The sequence below is a fragment of the Nuphar pumila genome, chromosome 8 (genome assembly GCF_984573655.1).
Source record: "Nuphar pumila chromosome 8, dmNupPumi1.hap1.1, whole genome shotgun sequence".
Classification (NCBI taxonomy): domain Eukaryota; kingdom Viridiplantae; phylum Streptophyta; class Magnoliopsida; order Nymphaeales; family Nymphaeaceae; genus Nuphar; species Nuphar pumila.
In genome coordinates, this window is record NC_143256.1 from 23,329,045 (window position 1) to 23,348,549 (window position 19,505).

General features: G+C 37.5%; 1 protein-coding gene across 2 annotated transcripts in view; it reads left to right on the plus strand.

The window, feature by feature from the left end:
- Positions 1-15,688: 15,688 nt before the first annotated feature.
- LOC149829798 (AUGMIN subunit 6-like) overlaps positions 15,689-19,505 on the plus strand; it is a 69,615-nt gene continuing 65,798 nt past the window's right edge. For both annotated transcript variants that reach the window (XR_016433596.1, XM_090015634.1), the window contains exons 1-3: positions 15,689-16,050; positions 16,145-16,201; positions 18,021-18,115. Coding sequence is in view for 1 of the 2 variants with exons in the window: in XM_090015634.1 (XP_089871760.1) it covers positions 15,841-16,050; positions 16,145-16,201; positions 18,021-18,115 (362 nt within the window). In the remaining variant the exon portion in view is untranslated. The remainder of the gene's footprint in view (positions 16,051-16,144; positions 16,202-18,020; positions 18,116-19,505) is intronic.

The following is a 19,505-nucleotide window of genomic DNA, read 5'->3' on the forward strand; positions in this document are numbered from 1 at the left end:
TTAATCATCTTTTGTCACAAGGTGTGAAACAAACGTCCCGATGAGAAAGAGGATTAACAACAAAATATAATGTCCTAACATGTATATATATATATGTTTTCTATGTAAATACACACAAATTTATATAATTAATTAATTATATAACATATATAATTTAGAAACTTCTTCTTCTTCTTTTTAATTAATTAAATATATAATCAAAAATAAAAAATCTTAAATAAATACTAAAAAATATGAGATTAACATATAAAAGTAACTAAGAAACTAATTATATCAGGATTAATAACAAAATATAATGTCCTAACGTGTTACACACACAGATTTATATAATTAATTAAATATATAACATATATAATTGAGAAAGAGAAACTTCTTTGTCTTTTTTCTTCTTCTTCACGCCTTAAGCTGGCACCCTGAGGCGCAGAGGGCCTCGCCTCAAGGTGAGGTGCGCCTTTTGCACCTCAAGGAGCGCTTTTAACAACACTGGCTTTAATACAAAATAATACTAGTTGAAACTTGGAATTGAGGTTTATTTGTACTAGTTTCTCCCCAAATCCATATTACGAACATGATTATGATTTGATAGAGCTATCAATCAAGAGAATGAATCCATTGACAAGAGTGTGTTTCTTATGACAGTGATACCCAGGAGGAGATCTAGTAATCCGACCAGGTACCTTGCAAAGTACTTGATCTAATTACTAGATGCCATGCATCCATTCACTAGGACGGCTGTTGGAATCTACAACAATATAGAAATAAGTTATTCAAATCTGGATCGAGATTTTGGGTTTAGCCCTTCTGAAATTTGATGGATTAGATAAGATTTCATTCATAATTATCTTTATCATATGAGATTTGTTTTCATTTGAATTGTACATAAAGATTATTGTTTTGGATCTTAAACCTGTATAAATATGTGATTTGAGAGACTGAATAAAATGAGAAAAAAAAGAGAAGCATGTGAGCTTTTTCCGGTGAATGTAATTAGCCATTGGCTAAACCAGTAAATGTGTTGTTATTTCTTTTTTTCCTTCCTTTTTTCTGTTATTCTTTTTATTCAAATTGTTTTTATCTTTCTTCGAATGGGAGGAGATGGGTGGCATGCATGGCATCTATTCGTTGGGTCACGACTTTCAACATTTGGAATGTAGATTTTATTACAATATATAAGAAATGTTTTAGATTCAAACATTTTTGGTCATTTGGATAGGGTTGTCGTTTCCAGCGTGGATTGTCATTTTCTTATGAGGGATTTCAATTGTTTGTTATCTATCCATGACTCTAATAACCTCGTAATTCCTAATCCCTCTATGCGAGGTTTCCAAGACTTTGTTCACCGTAATTTTCTCTACCCTATTCCTTTAACCGGGGAGCGCTTCTCTTGGTCGAATATGCAGTCTCGTCCGTGCTGTAGGGTCCTTGATAGGGTATTTGTCACACCTAATTTATTGGACCTCATTCTCGACGTTAAGTGTGTGTTGTTTGCTCCCTCTATATCGGATAATGGGCAGATCATCACTCATTGGGGGGATGACTTTCAACCCACTAGGAGCTTTGCGTTTGAAGAATGGTGGCTTCAGGAGCCAGATTTTCTCACGATTATTGCTAATTCTTGTAACAAAACTGTTGATGAGCATTGGGCCGCGCTACGTGTTCAAAATAAGCTTTCTCGTCTAGCTAAGGATATCAAAGCTTGGCTTCATAGTCGTAAGGTGGACAAAATTTCAGCAAATAGCCGCATGGGATCAAGAGATTTCTGAGTTGTATCAGTCTATGTCTTCTCCTGACTCTCTTTTTGATTTGCAACTTCTCAATCTTCAGGCCAGGTCCTTAGAATTAACTATGCTCTTGAAAAACTGGAGGATCAAAGAGGAAATTTGTTGGAAGCAAAGGTCTAGGTGAAATGGCTTGCGGTTGGTGATGACAACACTAAATGTTTTCACTCATATGCTTCCCATCGTCATAGGAGGAAGGTTGTTCCTTCTATCTCCATTGAGGGTGTTTCTTATCTCAATCTGCTTCGTTAACTGCGGAGGGTGTCTTTGGTAATATCCTAGTTGGCTCAATTCAGCCAGAGCAAGCCAGATCTATGCAAAGAAGGTTCTCTGAAGATGAGATTTTTTCGGCCATTAAGGATCTGTCGGGTTGAAAAACGCCTGGCATTGACGAGTTTCATGTTGACTTTTTTAGAATCTTTTGGGACTGTGTTAAATCAGACGTGGTGAGTATGTTTGATGAGTTTTATCGTAACTCCAGACTGCCTTATCATTTGCATGTTGTTATTATTTCACTCATTCCGAAAGATGATGACGCCAATGATATTTCTCGATTCCGACCAATCTCAGTTATGAGTGCTCTCTATCGGATGTTTGCCAAAGTTTTGGCGAATAGGCTGAAATCGGTGGCTAACCAGATTTTTTCAGACTCTTAGTTCGCCTTTATCCGTAATAGGAGGGTCCAACACTCGTTCATCATGGCGTCCGAGGTGGTCCATTCCTTGCAGCATAGCGGTCAACCTTACTTTGTCCTTAAATTAGACTTTCATAAAGCTTTTGACTCTGTGCATTGGCCATTCTCATTTCAAATGTTAGCAAATTTCGGTATTGGTCGTTGTTTTTCTGGTTGGGTGAGAGAGCTGGTCTCAAATGCCCAGGCCATGTTAAATATCAATGGTATTAGAGGAGACCGGTTCAAGCTAGGGCGGAGTTTGCGGCAAGGGTGCCCCCTATCACCTTTTTTGTTCAATGCAGTTGCTGAGGGTCTTGTGGTCTTGCTTAAGCGGGCTGTTGTATCGGGTTTCATTGATCCTTTGCAGGTTTCCGACGTTCCGGGTCATATTCTTACTTATGCTGATGATATGATCATTTTTGTTCATGCAAATGTTCAACAGATGCTTAGGTTCAAGCTTATCATTCAGTTCTTTCTCCCCATGTTTGGACTTTCTCTAAATGAGACCAAATGCTCTATTACCATGTTCAATGTTAATGCCAATATGCTTGCAGCTGGAAAGAGATTTTTTAATTGCACTACTTTTGACTTGCCTATTATGTACCTTGGCCTACCGTTACAAGTGAAGCCCCTCTCTTCAGCGGCTTGGGCTCTGACACTTCAAAAAGTGAAGCGCAAATTGCTTTCGTGGCAGTCGTCTTATCTCTCTAGCGCTAGACGTCTAACCTTAGTCAGACATGTTCTTTCAACTATTCCAGAATTTTTCATGTCTCTGTTTGTGATGCCTGTGGGAGTAGAGAAGCAGCTGACGCGCTTGCTGGCAGGATTTCTATGGTCTGAGTGTAAACTCAAAGGTAAGCGTCACTTGATTGGTTGGCGTTCGGTAGTACTACCTCGGCGTATGGGTGGTTTAGGCATTCTGGTGCCCAGACTGCGAAGCATTGTTCTTGTCGCCTAGCAATGTTGGTTGGCCCACCAACCGGATAACCCTTGTGCTAGTTTTCTTCTTGCTAAATATGGGGATCCAACTCTTATTCCGGTTCGTCTGGGAACCAGAGGTTTGGCGCTCTCGCACTTGCGTAAATCATGGTTGAGGGCTTTAGCCTGCTTTAGAGACCATTTTGAGGTCTCCGGAAATTTTTGTCAGTGGTTGCAGTGGGCATTGGCACCAAGCGGAGAGTTTCTCACCAAAAAAGTCTATAGATCGTTGCTACCGCCAAGGGCTGATTGGTTGCCCGAGGATGTGCTTTGGGCGAAGGGTCCTTCCCCCCGTTCTCGAGTCTTGGCTTGGTTAATTTTGCACGATAGGATCCAGACCCACAGTAATTTAAAGAAGTGGGGCATTCAACTCCCGAGTTGGTGCATGCTTTGTCAAGCTGCAGAAGAATCTACGTTTCACTTGTTCTGGTCTTGCCCAATATTTGTGGAAATCTTTAGCAGGACCTGGAGGCATCCAGAAGTATTTGTTAAGGAGGAGTCCTTTGCACTAGATCTGATCTTGGGGCCGGTTTGTATTAGGCGCAACAAGAGGTGGAGGTTCATCTGGCGGACGTGGTTGCTTACTTCTTGGTGGTTTGTTTGGATGGCGCGAAACGATGCTCATTTTCGTCATATTCGAGTTAACATTCAAAACCTGGTGCATAAAATCTTGGTAGATGTTTATGCGATCTTGTGTATGCATCTTAGTGATCTTCCACTCCCTCCTGCTGATGCTACCTATCCTTTGTCGCAATCTGGGCAAGCGGCTCCGGCGTGAGCCCATTTTATCTGTCTAATGTTCTTTTCTCTTGTGCTTTCTTTATTTGTTTTGGCTTTTGTTCTTGTTCAGTTCATGGGTTCAACATTTTGTTGATCTTCATGAGTGGTAATGTTGAATTACTTTCGGCTCTCTCTCTCTCTCTGTCTCTCTCTCTATATATATATATATAAATTCTTTTTTTAATTAAAAAACATTTTTAAAATAGATTGATTCAAAATTATTCAATTTGGACCAAGTTAGGCTTTTTGAAAAGCGGTTCATTCGATTCTTTTAAGAATTTAGGCTACCTAAAAGGATTTGGCAAAATACCATCTTTTTTTGGTGAAGGAAACCAAAAGAGACTTTCTTTGGATCTTTTCTAGCGCTTGTTTCATTCGAACATGGATCCCGCCATAGGCCTCGGGGATTTCCAAATTGAAGCTCAACAGGATGGGCTCACCCAAGACATATGAATAGGAATGCAAACTATTGGAATTTCAGATCACAAAATACGGAGTCAGATCAGATCGGATCTGGAACTGCAAAAATTTGCAAATGCCTCCATCCTGAATATGACCCGTTAGAGACCCTACATATGAGGACAGAATCCATATATACTATCTCTTGGCATTGTTGATGATCCAAAGGAGGTCCAACTCCACTTGATAGACCCACCAATTATATGGTGGATATGGGTTGGATCTAGGTGCATCAGATTCAGAGTCTATACTGGCCAAAGCAGATCCAACATGTATTTGTTACACCATCCAGTATTTAAGGACACAATCGACCCGATTTAATTTGAGACAAATTGGTATAGGAATGTTAATGCTTATTGAATTGGGTATGCTACGCAATGTCAATTGCCTGGATCTCAGTCCGGTATTAACCTACCAGTTATAGGTTACTCAGATTGAATGAAAAATCAATTAAACTGGATCCAATTAACAAATAAAAAGTGATTAGCATAAAAAGTTGCTAATTAAAGTCTGGATATGGTGATAGTTCTTCCTAACTGATACAGAATCTGATCCCAAATCCAAATTTTCATGAATACCTAGTTTTGGACCAAATCCAAACCATTCAGAATCCCAACCCTAGATGGACCTTTGGTTCTTTTGAAGATTTTGTCCATGGTATGGGGCAGTAATGTAGAGACCTAGGCGTGATTTTTGAATAAGTTCATGAACTTCAAAGTTCCTAATCTAATGGAAGTTCAAACATTATGATCCGTGAACGTCTTTTTTCTCTATGGTCCAAAATGTATGAAAATGGTTGTACTATGTGGTTAATTTAATGCATTTTCTTAAAAATCCTATAATTTAAAAAAAAAAAATCCATGTCCAAAATCTCCAATATCTGGATTTAAAATGACCTTTTTACACTTTCGCACAATAGACTTCTTCCTAAATGTGTGAATATTTTTTGCATAACAATCTCTTTTCTGATATTTGTATCTCTTTGATTTGATGTCAAAAACTTGTGTTCTTATAATAATTGAAAAGCTGAGACTCATCTCTATAACTTTCATGTTTTGAGTCAAAATCAAAAACCTCTCTAAGGTCCCTATTTTTGAATTTCAAAACTGAAATAAAAGCATTCTCTCCAGACTAGAATAACCGAATGATAAGTAGTATCAGAGGGCGTTTCAATCTAGAAAATAAAGAATTTCAAAAAAACATAGAAAACCAAAGAAACTAGATAAAAATACCTTTTTAATGACATTTGATTAGCTTAAAAATGATGAAGAGGCGTTGAAATACAACCCCAATAGTATTCTTAAAACTTGAGAAAATTCACATAAAATATATGTGAACTTAAGAAACTCCGTATAAAAATATTTTATGTTGACTTGAGGAAGTCAATACATATTTTATGCTCACTTGACTGCACATATTTTATGTGAAATTCTTCAAGTCTGTATATAATTTTATACATACTTCCTTATGTTAGAATATATTTTATGTGAATATATACCAGGAAGTTCACACATTTTATGTAAACTTCCTCAAGCCTACATAAAATATATGCAAACTTCCTCAAATCTGCAAATATTTTAAGCAAACTTAAAGAAGTCTGCACATATTTTATACGGGCTTCCTTAAGTCTGCATATATTTTTACGCAAACTTCCTTAACTCTACATATATTTTATGCAAACTAGAAAGTTTGCATGTAGTTTATGCAAACTTCCTCAAGTATGCATATATGTTATGCGAACTTCCTCAAGTCCGCATATATTTTAAGCAAACATGAGGAAGTTTGCACATATTTTATGCAAACTTTCTCAAGTCCGCATATATTTTATGTAGACTTTCTCAAGTTTTTAAAATGTTGTCAGGGTTGTATCTCAGTGTCCTTTCATTGTTTTTCAGCAAATCAAGTGTTGTTGAAAACATATTTTTATCTAGTTTCTTTATTTTTTTTGAATTTTTATGAAATCTTTCATTTTCTAGGTCGAAATATCATATGAAACCACCCATTACTTAGTTATTCCAGTATGCAAACTATATTTCTATTTTGGGTTTGGAACTTAGAAATGGGAACCTTAGAAGGCTTTTTGGGTTCTGACTTACATAAAAGTTATAGGATTGTGTTTCACCCTTTCAATAACTATAAAAACACAAGTTTTCGACGTCAAATCGGAGAGATATAAATCTAAGAATAAAGATTGTTCTGCAAAAAACAAACGCATATTTGAAAAGAAGTTCACATGTGCAAAGGATAAAATGGTTTTTTTAAATCTTGATATTTGTGATTTTGGACATATAGAGAATAAAAAAGATTATAAGATTTTTAAGAAAACACATTAAATTAGCCATACATTACAGGTCATTTTTTGCAAAATGTATTCACCTCGGACAACAAGTACATTTAGAGAATTAAAAAGGACTATAAAGAAAAGTTGCTTGCACCTTTAAAATCAAATGAATTGTTTTTCTTGCAAAAAAATCTTAAAACGTACATATTGTGATAATTTTGTGATGACGATCTGTTGTGATAAAGTCGTGATAATATTATTATTCATTAAAAATGTGAGATTTTGAAAAACTTTAAGTCAAAATTAAATGATAATATCATGTGATTTTCAATCTGTCAGATGTATCTGTCACCATGTTCCGATCCATCCGAGCCACTAAATTTCATAGAATGTTTGGTTCGTGGGAATGGGAATCCTGGTTTTAGGAATCGAGAATTTCACTTTTATCTTTTCGGGTTAGCAAGTCGAGGTTATGCAGATCCGAACCAGTTACAAGAGCCGATGATATCCACTTTTTCACTTTATCCTCTGTTTGGAAACTGCCCATCGAAGGAAGCAGGAGTGAAGTTGCGGAATACCCAGAACCATTTCTGTTTGGGAAGGAAAGAAAAATGGGGAAAAAGGGAACTGGGGTGGCATTTGTCAACTTCAGTTCCTCATTTCAACTACCACCTGAATGAGGTGGTAGTTTTTTTTTTTTGTTTTCGAAAGGCAGGCTGGGGTTAGGCAGACCCCTACCAGTTATACAGCTATACCATTGGGTTTTGAACCTGCAACGTCCCAAGACAAGGTGACGTGCACTAGCTACTCCTACCAGACAATTGGAGCTCCCGTTGGTAGAATGAGGTGGTAGTTGCCAACTATCGGTTGACTTCCCACTTCCATGGAGCTTCCAACTGCTCAAGTTCCTCTCTCGATGACCTTTCAACATTCAAAATGCAGCCTTAAAATGACATTCCAAGCAGGCAACCGGTTGGAAGTGACAAATCCTCATTAGAGTTAATACCAGTGGTCCCAATCATGCATATGAATTTACTAAAACCATGTCTTATAAATTTAGACTCCTTGAAGGGTCTAAATTTCCAATGGTTCAAATTTTTTTACCTCATTTAGAATCTTATATTCACCTATTTTTCCTCATTATTAACTGCAATAATAGTGCAGTTAAGAGGCTAACAACTAGGGGGTGAGCAATGAACTAACCCAGCCTCCTAATGGATCGGGCCAACCAGGTTGTTGACTAACCCAATCAAAGTCACACCCGTAAATTGATGGCCTAAGCTAACAACCCGCTTTGGGTCAGCTCATTGGGAAAACCTCATTCCCCAGCCTGTCTGTTATGTTCATGGGCCTAACCGAGTTAGGTCGGGCTTATTATATTATATATAAAAAACAGCCTATAGGGCTAATTTAATGTATTTTTTTTAAAACTTTATATTTTTTTATATTCTCCCCATGTCCAAAATCACAAATGCCTATATTTAAAAAGATATTTTTACCCTTTGCACATATAAACTTTTTCCTATATATATTCAAACTTCCTCCCAAATATATGATTGTTTTTTGCCAAACAATCTTTGTTTTCATATATGTATCTCTCTGATTTGACATCAAATACACGTGTTTTCACAGTTGTTGGAAAGCTGAGGCATAGATGTTTTGAGTTAGAACTGAAAACCAAACTAGAGTTCCCATTTCTGAGTTCTAAAACAGAAAAATAAATGTACTTTGCAGACTATAACAACCAAATGATTTATCTTTCAGAAGACATTTTGACCCCATAAACAATGGATTCCAAACAAAAATAGAAAAGAACAAATAAACTATACACAAATACATTTCTAACGATACCTTATTCATTGGAAAACAATGAAGGGGTGTTGAGATGCAACCTCGAGTGGCTGCATTTTTCGTATGTTTTTCTTATTCTATGCTATTTCCTGGCCACTTGCACCAGAAATTCGAAAAAAATAAAAAATGAAAGATACAGATTTAGATGTTAGCTTTCCACTGCCACCAAGATCACATTGATTTGATGAGCAGTTGGATAAAAACGCCATCTAAAAGATAAATTGTTCTTCCTAAACATATGAACAATGAATAGGCAATGATGAGGAAGTCCACATAAAATATATGCAGATTTGAAGAAGTCTTCATAAAATATAGGTGAATTTGATGATGTCTATATATATTTTATGCAAACTTAAGGAAGTTCGCATAAAATATATGCTTTCTTCATTTTGTTTGAGTTTGACAAGATCTTCACAAATATTATTATGCGAATTATGTAAAATCCGCAAAAAAAAAGCGCATACCGCATTTTAAGTGAGAATATATGGCACCCACCGAGTGAAGCAAAATTCCGTGCAAACTTCATGAGTTCTATGCATATGAAGGGTAAAAAGGACATTTCAAAGCTAGATATTTGTGATTTTGGACATGAAAATATATATATATATATATATATATATATATATATATATATATATATATATATATATATATATATATATATATATATGTGTGTGTGTGTGTGTGTGTGTGTGTGTGTGTGTGTGTGTGTGTGTGTTATAGAAACGATATATACATAGGACCATAGCCCATCTTGTTTCGAGCCAAGCTTAGGCCTAATTTATAAGCCCTAGTCCAACCCAAATACCATGCTAGGGTTTTCAAACATGACGAGGAATTAAGAATATTTGCAAGCCTGGATCTTTGAAGGAGTTGTTTATGCTTCCAAATAAAAGAGGGAGTCCACAACTCCTCCCAAATTCATTTCACTTGAATATCATTAGTTATACTTTCCCTGACTTCTTTCAACTCCCACCAACACGGGTTCCTAAACAAGGCCTTGTTTATTTATTTTTGAAAGACAAGCAGGGTTAGGCAGAACCCCACCAATTATTATTCAACACACAACTAGGTTTTGAACCTACAACATCCCACCACAAGGAGACCTGCTTTGATAGCTCCTATCAACCATGCGGAGACCCATTGATTTTACCTTTTCTTTCTCCCTTAGGTTAACAAGGAGTGTGTTATTGTTGTACTTACCCTTCTCAAAAGGGTAAGGAATAGTTAAATACTTATTTCTTAGGTTGTTGATTTGTTATCTTACCCTTTTTCAAAGGTATTGTCTTTCTTGTTGGTGAGACAGTATGGGACATCACCCATACTTTCTCACTTAGGCCAGGGTTAGCTTCTCTTTGGGATTTTTTATACTACTAACATGAGAGTAGCTCAATCAACAACAATAACAACATCCGAGTACTAGTAGGGTATGAGGGTGTTGCTCCCTTTATTTCCCTTAGGACTTTTTATTTCATAAGAGAATGTGAAGCACTTGTAGCTCAAATAGGCTCCAAATGGCTATTTGAGTGCAAGGCGCATGGCCTTTGATTGGTTTAGCAACTGAGGAGTTACAAAAAGAGGAAAATTAGCTGATCGTTAGATCAGTGGGCAACAACGAGCTTATCCACAGATAAAAGGGCAAACAACAAGCTACTTCACAGAGCAGTGGGCAAACAACAAGTTGCTCTTTAGAGCAGCGGGCAAACATAAGCAGATCCACAAATCCACGATGCAACAAATGGGAGGCTGCTAAGGGAATAAAACATAAACTAAGCAAGTTGACGAAGGTTTAATCCTTGAGTCAACGATTGATTGTTGCTTTCGCTTCAGAATTAATAAATTAATCCCTTCATTGCTTGTTGCTTCTTTTTGCTACCCGAAGCCTAAGATCTGATATCTTTAGAGACTGGATCGAAAGGCAATTGTAGAGCCGATACACCTACTGTATCCCTAGGGAAGCAGGAGTGGAGGCACAACCAAGTAGGTGGGGGGTTCGGGAGGAGGACCCCGTTGCTCAATCACCAAAAAAAACCCAAGCCCCAAGGCCTAGTCAATTAAGCTGAAGCGAGGCACCCGAGCATAAGCTACAAAAAAATTAAGAATTTTTGTATAGTGCAACTTTGTTGGGAGTTCCCAAAAGGGGAATGCCCAACAAAGAGCCCTTACGAAACCCTTTTCAGGAATTCCCTAAAAAGAGACCTAACTTGTGATTCCAATACCATCCGAGTTGTTGCCGTGTTTTTCCTCTTCTTCTCATGAAATAAAAAGTCAAAAACCATAAATCCATTGACAGAGTATGGAGTCGACGTCGGTTGTGTGTATATGTTAATAGCACGTAGTCATAGGGGATAGACCCACCGTACATGTCTGACTATACTTCTCATGGGCCAGGATTCCCAATGATTTTCTTGAGTCAGGCACAACCTTCTCGTTCAGCACTTTTTAAAGGTTCAGCCAAGGTAAAGATGCAACCTTTGTGTGCTTTTATTTTAGCAAGGTTGAAACCTGGTTGCAGTTTGCACATCCTAAGCCCCGGTTTTCCCATTAAAAACATGCTGATTTTTATGCTAATCCATGATAAAACAATTGCCTGAAAAACCAACACCTAAAAGTAAGGGAGCAAAGCGACCAACCTTTTTTTCTTATTGAATGGATGGCCTAATCCAATATAGGATTGGACGTCTCCAATCCTCTATTGATAAACAAACACAAAACAACTAAGGGAGCACCGATCAACTCAACTCAGATAAGACCTTCAGGTTGCAAAGCTACTGATTAAATCTTTTTTTTTTAGGTTTGTGGCCTAATTCAATAGAGGATTGGACATCACAAATCCTCTATTGATAAATAAACACAAATAAAACAACTAAGTTAGGGAGAGAAGTGACTGATCAACAAATTTAACTCTTGGATTTAGGGAGTGAAGCAATCAAGCAACTAATGGAAGGGTTGTTGCTAAGGGAATCAAACAACAAACTCCTTTAGGGAGTGAAGCGATCGAGCAACACAAATAATAGGGCTGCTAAGGGAATTAAACAACTAAGTCATTTAGGGAGCGAAGCAACCAAGCAACAAATAATGAAATTTAGGGAGCGAAGCGACCAAGCAGGGAATAAAAAGAATAACTCATTTAGAGTGCGAAGCGACCAAGCAACAAAACAATAAGAGTTAGGGAGTGAAGCAACTGATCAACTCAATTAAGAAAGCTAACAATGTTGTTGTTTACTTAGGTTGTTGTCTTATTCTTTTATTAACTCCAAGAGTAAGGGAGCGAAGCTATCGATAAACAAAGAGAGTTACATGTGAGGGAGCAAAGCGACCGATAGAGTGAGCGAGCAAAGTGAACAAGCGGTAAAAATTTAGCTTTGTTGCCTAAGCGAGAGAGGATGGGCCCATACTCTCTCACGTTAGTAGTATAAAAGATCCCTAAGGGAAGCTAACCCTGGCCTAAGTGAGAAAGTATGGGTGACGTCTCATGCTATCTCACCAACAAGAAAGACAATACCTATGAAAAAGGGTTAGCTAACAAATCAACAACCTAAGAAATAAGTATCTAACAATTACTTACCCTTTTGAGAAGGGTAAGTACAACAATAAAGCACCCCTTGTTAAACTAAGGGAGAAAGAAAAGGTATATGTCGGTTGTGTACAATGGGTGTGTCCCCTACGACCATGTGTTATGAATACTATGCACGACCGATGTCGACTCTATATTGTGTCTTTGGAATAGTGTGTTTTTCGTCTTTTCATTTCATAAGGATACGATGAAAAACATGGCAACAACAAGCAACACGCAACCCGCAACACGCAACACGCAACAATGAAGAGATTAATTTATTAATTCTGAAGTGAATACCTGCCTATCGCTGACTCAGGACTCGCACCTTCGTCAGTTGTATTTTTGTTATGGGCAACAAAAGGAACAAGCAACAAGCAATAGAGAAATTAATTCTTTTAATTCCAAAGCAGAAGCAACAATCACTGACTCGGGGGATCGAACCCCTTCGTCAGCTTGCATTGTTTTGTTTTTTAACCCTTGAGCTCCTGCCATTTGTTGCATCGCTAATATGCGGATTAGCTCATTGTGGCCCGTAGATCTAACAATCTGCTCGCTTTACTCTTGTTGTAACTCCCCAGTTGCTAAACCAATCGAAGGCTACACGTCTTGCACTCAACTAACCATATAGAGCCTATTTGAGCTAAAGGTTCTTCACCTTCTCTTATGAAATAAAAAGTTAAGAAAACCTCACTCCATATAGAGGTGTTGAGATAGAGGGAGCCTACACCCTTATACCCTATGACTTCTCGGATGTTGTAGTGTTGTTATTGTTGTAGTTAAATGAGCTACTATTAGCTACCATTGTTGTGGGTGTTGTTTGCCTGCTGATATGAGGCTCAGCTCGCTATTGCTCGCTGATCTAACAATCAGTTCATTTTACTCCCATTGTTGTTCCCCTATTGAGCACCAAATCGAAAGCTACACACCTTGCACTTAAAAGGTCTTTATGCGCCTATTTGAGCTCTAGTCGCTTCACCTTTTCTTTATGGGAAAAAGGAACATCACAACAACTAAATCCACCTACATACAGAGGTGGTGAGATAGAGAGAACAGTGCCCTCATGACTACGTGTGTTGTTATTGTTGTAGATGGAGTTAGTGTTGCTATTGTTATAGTTTAATGAGCTACTATTGTTTGGGTGCGGGAGCTACTTAGTACCATCTAATAACCTAAGTATCTCCCTTCCCTTAGTATGGTATTGGTATGGGTGAGATAGTATGGGTGACGTTCCATAATATCTCACTTATGCAATGGGCAAACTAGCTACTTTATACCAAAGGTTTTTTACTACTAAGCATTCGGGAGTCTGGACCCGACCTCCCTCTCTTAGCACAGATTCTAGCAATAGACTTTAAGCCTTACCGCTCGTTCTCTTTGCTCACTCACTCTGTCGGTCGCTTTGCTCCCTCAGTTGTATTCTTTCTTTAACGATCACTTTGCTCCCTTAAGACAACAACATAAGGAAACAACAAAATAGTTAGCTTTATTGAGTTGATCGGTCACTTCGCTCTCTAACTTAGCAATTAAATTGTTAACAAAAACAACAAGCGAAGGGATTGATTTATTAATCTGGAAGCAGCTTCCCTATTAATCGCTCACTCAAGGATTACACCTTCGTCAGCTTGTTGTGTATGATAAGTCAGTTGCAAGAAATTGATTTATTAATTCCGAAGCAACGTACCCATTCATTAATTGTTGGCTCAAGGATGGATCCTTAGTCAGCTTGCTTTGTTTAACAGAGGAATTGATTTATTAATTTTGAAGTAGAAGATAAGCATTCTTAATCGCTGAGGGATGTCACATTCGTCAGCTTGCTTTGTTATCTTTGTATTTGTTTATTGGTCTCTTCACTCCCTAACTTAGTTGTTTGATATGTGTTTGTTTATCAATAGAGGATTGGTGACGTACAATCCTCTATTAGGATTTGGCCAGGGATGGAATAAAGAGAGAATCAGTCACTTTGCTCCCTTAAGTTGTTGGCTTTATGAGTTAATCGGTCGCTTTGCTCCATGACGGGCTTTCTCTTTTGTGAGTTAATCGGTCGCTTTGCTCCCTTAATTTGTTTTCTTTGTTTTATGTTTGTTATCAATAGAGACATGGTGACATCCACTCCTCTATTGGGATTTGGCCACCAATATAAAAAAAAAAAGATTGATCTCTTTACTCCCTTACTTTTAGGTATTGATGTTGTAGGTTCATTTTCTCAATCTTCAATCTTAGATAAGCACAGAAATCCACATGCTTTCAATTGTTAATCCTGGAGTTAGGATGTGCGTACTGCAACTGGGTTTCACTATTGAGAACTACGTAACGAAAGAAATGGTCACTACTCGAGAAAATCATTGGGATGCCTAGCCCATGAGAAGTATAGTCAGCTGTGTACAGTGGGTGTATCCCCTATAGCCAAGCGTTATTAATCGACAAGTGGGACCGACATCGGCTGCATACTCTGTCTATGGAATATGGTGGTTTTAGTTGTTCATTTCGCGAGGAGTAAAACCCTAAGGATACTTGATCTTGGGCTCGAGTAGCAACAAACAACCAACAACACGCGACAACTGAGGGATTAATCTATTAATTCCGAAGCAGAACAAGCAATCGCTAACTTAGGAATTAAACCTTCGGCAGCTTTCTTTGTTTTGTTTATTAACCTTTTATCTCCTTGCATCGCTGCAGATCAACGATCAGCTCGTTTAACAACCACCAACAAGCAACTGAGGGATTAATTTATTAATTCTGAAGCGGAAGAGATGCATTAATCGCTGACTCGGGTGATCATCGAACCCCTCAGCTGGATTTGTTTTTGTTTTAAAACCTAAAACAACAAATAGAGCCGAATTGTATCACCCATTTCCAACAACTTGAAACTTTCGCTCACTAAAGAGCTTAAAGTTTCAGCCTAAAAGAATGCACACTCTAGGTATCGAACTCACTTCATCCTTCATGTTGAACACCTTAAGCCGAACCACCAAACCAGGTTTGAGAATCCTTTGTAGACCCAAATCCAATTTTAATATCCAAAATATATTTGAATTAGGCAAAGCTATTATAGATGATGTTGCAAATGCAAAATTTAAATCCAATGGCCGCTATAAGGGCATCACTCTAAACCAAATAGAATCCGAAGTCGCTCCATCAGGGTCCATATTTATGCTACATTCTATCGGACTTGACCATCTCCATATCCAAACAAATCAAAACAACAGAACCGGATCGGATCAATGATCACGTCCGACCCGTTAGTAAGAAAATACTAACTTGTCTGGCCCTCACAAGTTTCACAACAAATTCAAACCAAGATCGGAATCGTGAGATCTCAGAAACTTCTCTCTCTCTGTAGCGGAAGGAAGGAGAGAAAAGGAAGGCAAAAGGCGTCTCCCTCTCTCTCAGATCGCAGAAGAGGTAGATTGAGGCGAAGAAGAAGGAGAAGGAAGGAGGTTGGGGCAATTGCAGAATTGAGGGGGGCGAGGGCGAGGCATTCATGACGATGGATAGGGAGAAGGAGAGGGAAGTCGAATTGGAGAGCGCTATGTACACCAATTGCCTCCTTCTAGGTCTCGACCCCGCTGTACTGGGGATCACCAACGGCATGCCCAAGACGGGCCTCTTCCGCCACTCCAACCCCAGGATGGGCGAGACCCTCCTCCATTTCATCCTCTCCGCCCTCCGCGGCCCCGCCCAATCCGCAAAGGTAACGTCCCTTCTGCGAGCTCTAGGCGGCTGTCGAATTTCGCATCCGGCTGTGAATTTGGTGGAATGAGTACCGTCTCTTCTGTTTCTTGCAGGATTTTGATAAGGTGTGGCCGATTTTCGATGCTACTCAGTCGAGGGATTTTCGCAAGGTGAGCCCCTTCTCAAACAGTTAGTTTTCTTTGCCTAGTTTTTTTTTTCTCCAATTGGGAATTGGTTTTCTTTTTAGGTGTTTGGTCGTTTCGGTTGTACGGATGATGGATTTTGTGTTTGCGCGTTTTTTCTTTTTCTTTTAAATTTCTGTTGTTGCGTTGAGATTTTTGCGTGATGGTGCATTTTGTGATAATTGAGTAGTTGGTGGATGGAAACTTGATGCTCTTTAGGTGCTGTTTTTCAATAGAGGTGTAATTTATGAATTTGTGAGTTTTTTTTTTCACATTGCTTCGAGATTTAGGAGAAATGGTGGATTTTGTGATTATTGAGTAATTAGATGGACAAGATGCTCTGCAGGTGTTGTTTTTCAATTAGAGGTTTAAATTTCAAGTTTCTGAGTTTGTTTCATTGCTTTGGGATTTATAAGATGTTGATGCATCTACTTATCCAAATAAGTCGAATGAGTTGGGAAATTGCATTGACGAATGAAATCCAAGTTCCTTCCTATTTTTTGGCATAAAAGTGTGCATCCAAATACCAAGTTGGGTTGTTTCTATCTTGAGTTTATTTTGTTATCACAACGTCGAGTTAATTTTATGAAGTGCTTATAAACTGCAATATCTGTTTCTTTCAAAAAAAAAATAAACTGCAATATCTGATAGATGGCGTCTCTTTTTGCATACTTTTCTTCCTTTCTTTCTTTTGGTTATGTTTATGAAATCATTATGAGTGCTTTTTCGGTTCCTGCCTTCTCACTGTTCTATTTGAACCCTGAAGTCAGATTTTGTAATCCACAGTTGCTTATTTTTCTATTTTCTATTTTTTTTTTCAAAAACTGCCAATGCCTTCACAAGATAAAACTAATTTTCTTTTTGTTCTGAGAAACTGCCTTTTCCATGTTCCAATTTCACTGTTGGTGACTGTGATTTATAGATATATAATGCAAGTTACCATGTTGTAGTTTGTGTCATTTGTTTGATCAATAGATTGTGGAGGAAACTATAGTTTGTAAAGTTATACATTTTATCTAGTCATGACTGTGTTGTAGGTTCTATTTCTCATGGTCTTCTGTTGCTTTTGAGTCTAAGCTATACTGTAAACTTACCTCATCTTCTGGAATTAAGACCATGTTTTATTTAGGAAACCAGGCAAGGAGTGTATTAATCTAATGCATATGCTTTGCACTTGTTCCTTTTTTAATGTGTAGACCATGATTTCATTGTGCTCATCTCATGCTTAAACTTTTCTATGATTTTGATGAATAGTGTCCACATGCAACTCGGCCATCAATTTTACATACTTTAATGTTTTATTTCATGATTTTTTCTAGTAGATTGCTTCTGTCTGTTTTTTTTCCCTATGGAGGATAAGTGATAAAGAAAGAGACCTTAACTCTCATTTTATTCTCAAACTTCTCTAGAATATTGCTGAAATAGTATCTGTGCTTGACCATCAAACTTACTCTTTTTTTCCTTAGTTTTGGTTGTGATGAAAATTTATGCTTTTCTCCATTACCTTCACATTTTATTTCATGGATATTGCTGGTAGATTGCTTCTCTCTGTTTTGTTCTTGTTCTGTTGTGAATGTCACCTTCATAGTTGCACCCACTTTTTTGGCTCACATAGATTTATCAAATTTGTAGTTTTATTTAGCGTCACCAGGAAATTAATTGTTTAATTTTATTTTGGGACTTCTCATTAAATACATTTGATTCTTTTGTTTTGTTGCATTTGTGAATTTGGTTATTTGGCCTTGTTGATGCACTTGTAGCTATTAGTTATACACTTAGTACTGGAATTGTCTTGTGTTTCTCTCAGATTGTACAGGGAATCATAAATGAGCTTGAATCTCAAGGAGCGCTTCCAAGAAGCAATTCACGTGTTTCATCACTTGCTACATGTTGTGGGCAAAGGTACTCTTCTCTTTCAATTCAATGTATATCTTTGTGAAGCATGTTAAAAGGACACTGATTAGAGTTACAAAGATGAAACCAAGGCAGTGAGAAGTCATTGACTGGTGCTTAGTTCTTTTTTTCTTTCTTCTGTTTGATGTTTTATTTCTGTATAAACAATTGCATTGCAATAACTTTTTTGAAGGATCTTACTTTCAGTATGTGTGCAAATATGCAATTGCTGGTAATTTAAATTTCAGTAGCGTGTTTTGTGTCTGTGATCTAGAGTCATGCAGTATTATGTGTGGAAGTTTCTTTTTTTATTGTATTTGTTTGGTTGTAAATTTTGATACTATGGCCATCATCTGGCTATAAAAGGTCCAATTATGCTTCCGTTATTGAGAGAAGTGTTAAATGAGCTGTCTCTCAGACTTCTACAAAATAGACAAGAACAAAATCATCTAAATTGTTGCAGATCTTTAGATATTTGGGAATATTCTTGTTAAAAATTGTAACATAGAAAAATTGGAACATTATCAATGCAAATGTTTACAGCATTGGCGTGGTATTTGGCAGTATCAGTGATATGGTTGGTGATGAGTTGGTTGTAATGACAATGTCATGTTGGTTTCAAGATATTACAGATGCCATGATATTTGTATTCACATTTTGAGAATGTAGTCATTGTTTGTTAGAATTTATTGAGGTAGAAGAGTTATGGCCTTTTACAATATCATTCAATTAAACTTTGGTAGGATGATGTCGTTTATGTTAGGGTTGCATATGACATGCCAAGTCTGTACCTAGGTTGTTCAAGCTTGGGTTTTTAACTTAGTGAGCCCAACTCCAGCTTGGTTGTAATCCAAGCCTCTTTGAATAAATGTAACTCAGTCTTGGTGATCTATGACCTTCATGCTAAACCAATGCAAATACCACCAGCTATACTACTATTTATGTTAAAACACTTGAAATTTTTTGAATAGTAGCAATAATTCCAGTGAAAATTACATTTGTAGTGATGATGAAAGGGGTAGTGATCATGGGAGCTCTAAACTAAAACTTAGTGTTGGTGACGGTGATTTCAGAAGGGCCTAGTGATTTAGATAGAAATAAAAAGTACAGACACTTATGTTTTCAATGTAAAAACTGTTTTTTTTATAATCTACTTTGTTTTAGACTTTGGGTACAGGGGAAAGTGAAAAGTGTCTACTGGGTTTCTTGGGTTCCTCTTGTTAGTTTTATAGTTACCTTGAATCAAACTTACTGTGTTAATAGTGGCCCCTTGTTTGGCCTAAGTATGACCTTTCTAAGATTTGTTAGTTGGGCAGTCTTGTTAGTTGTTACCAATTTTGATTTGATTTATGGTGAGTCCTCATCTACGATGGTCAAGAGCAAGAGCTAGAAAACCAAG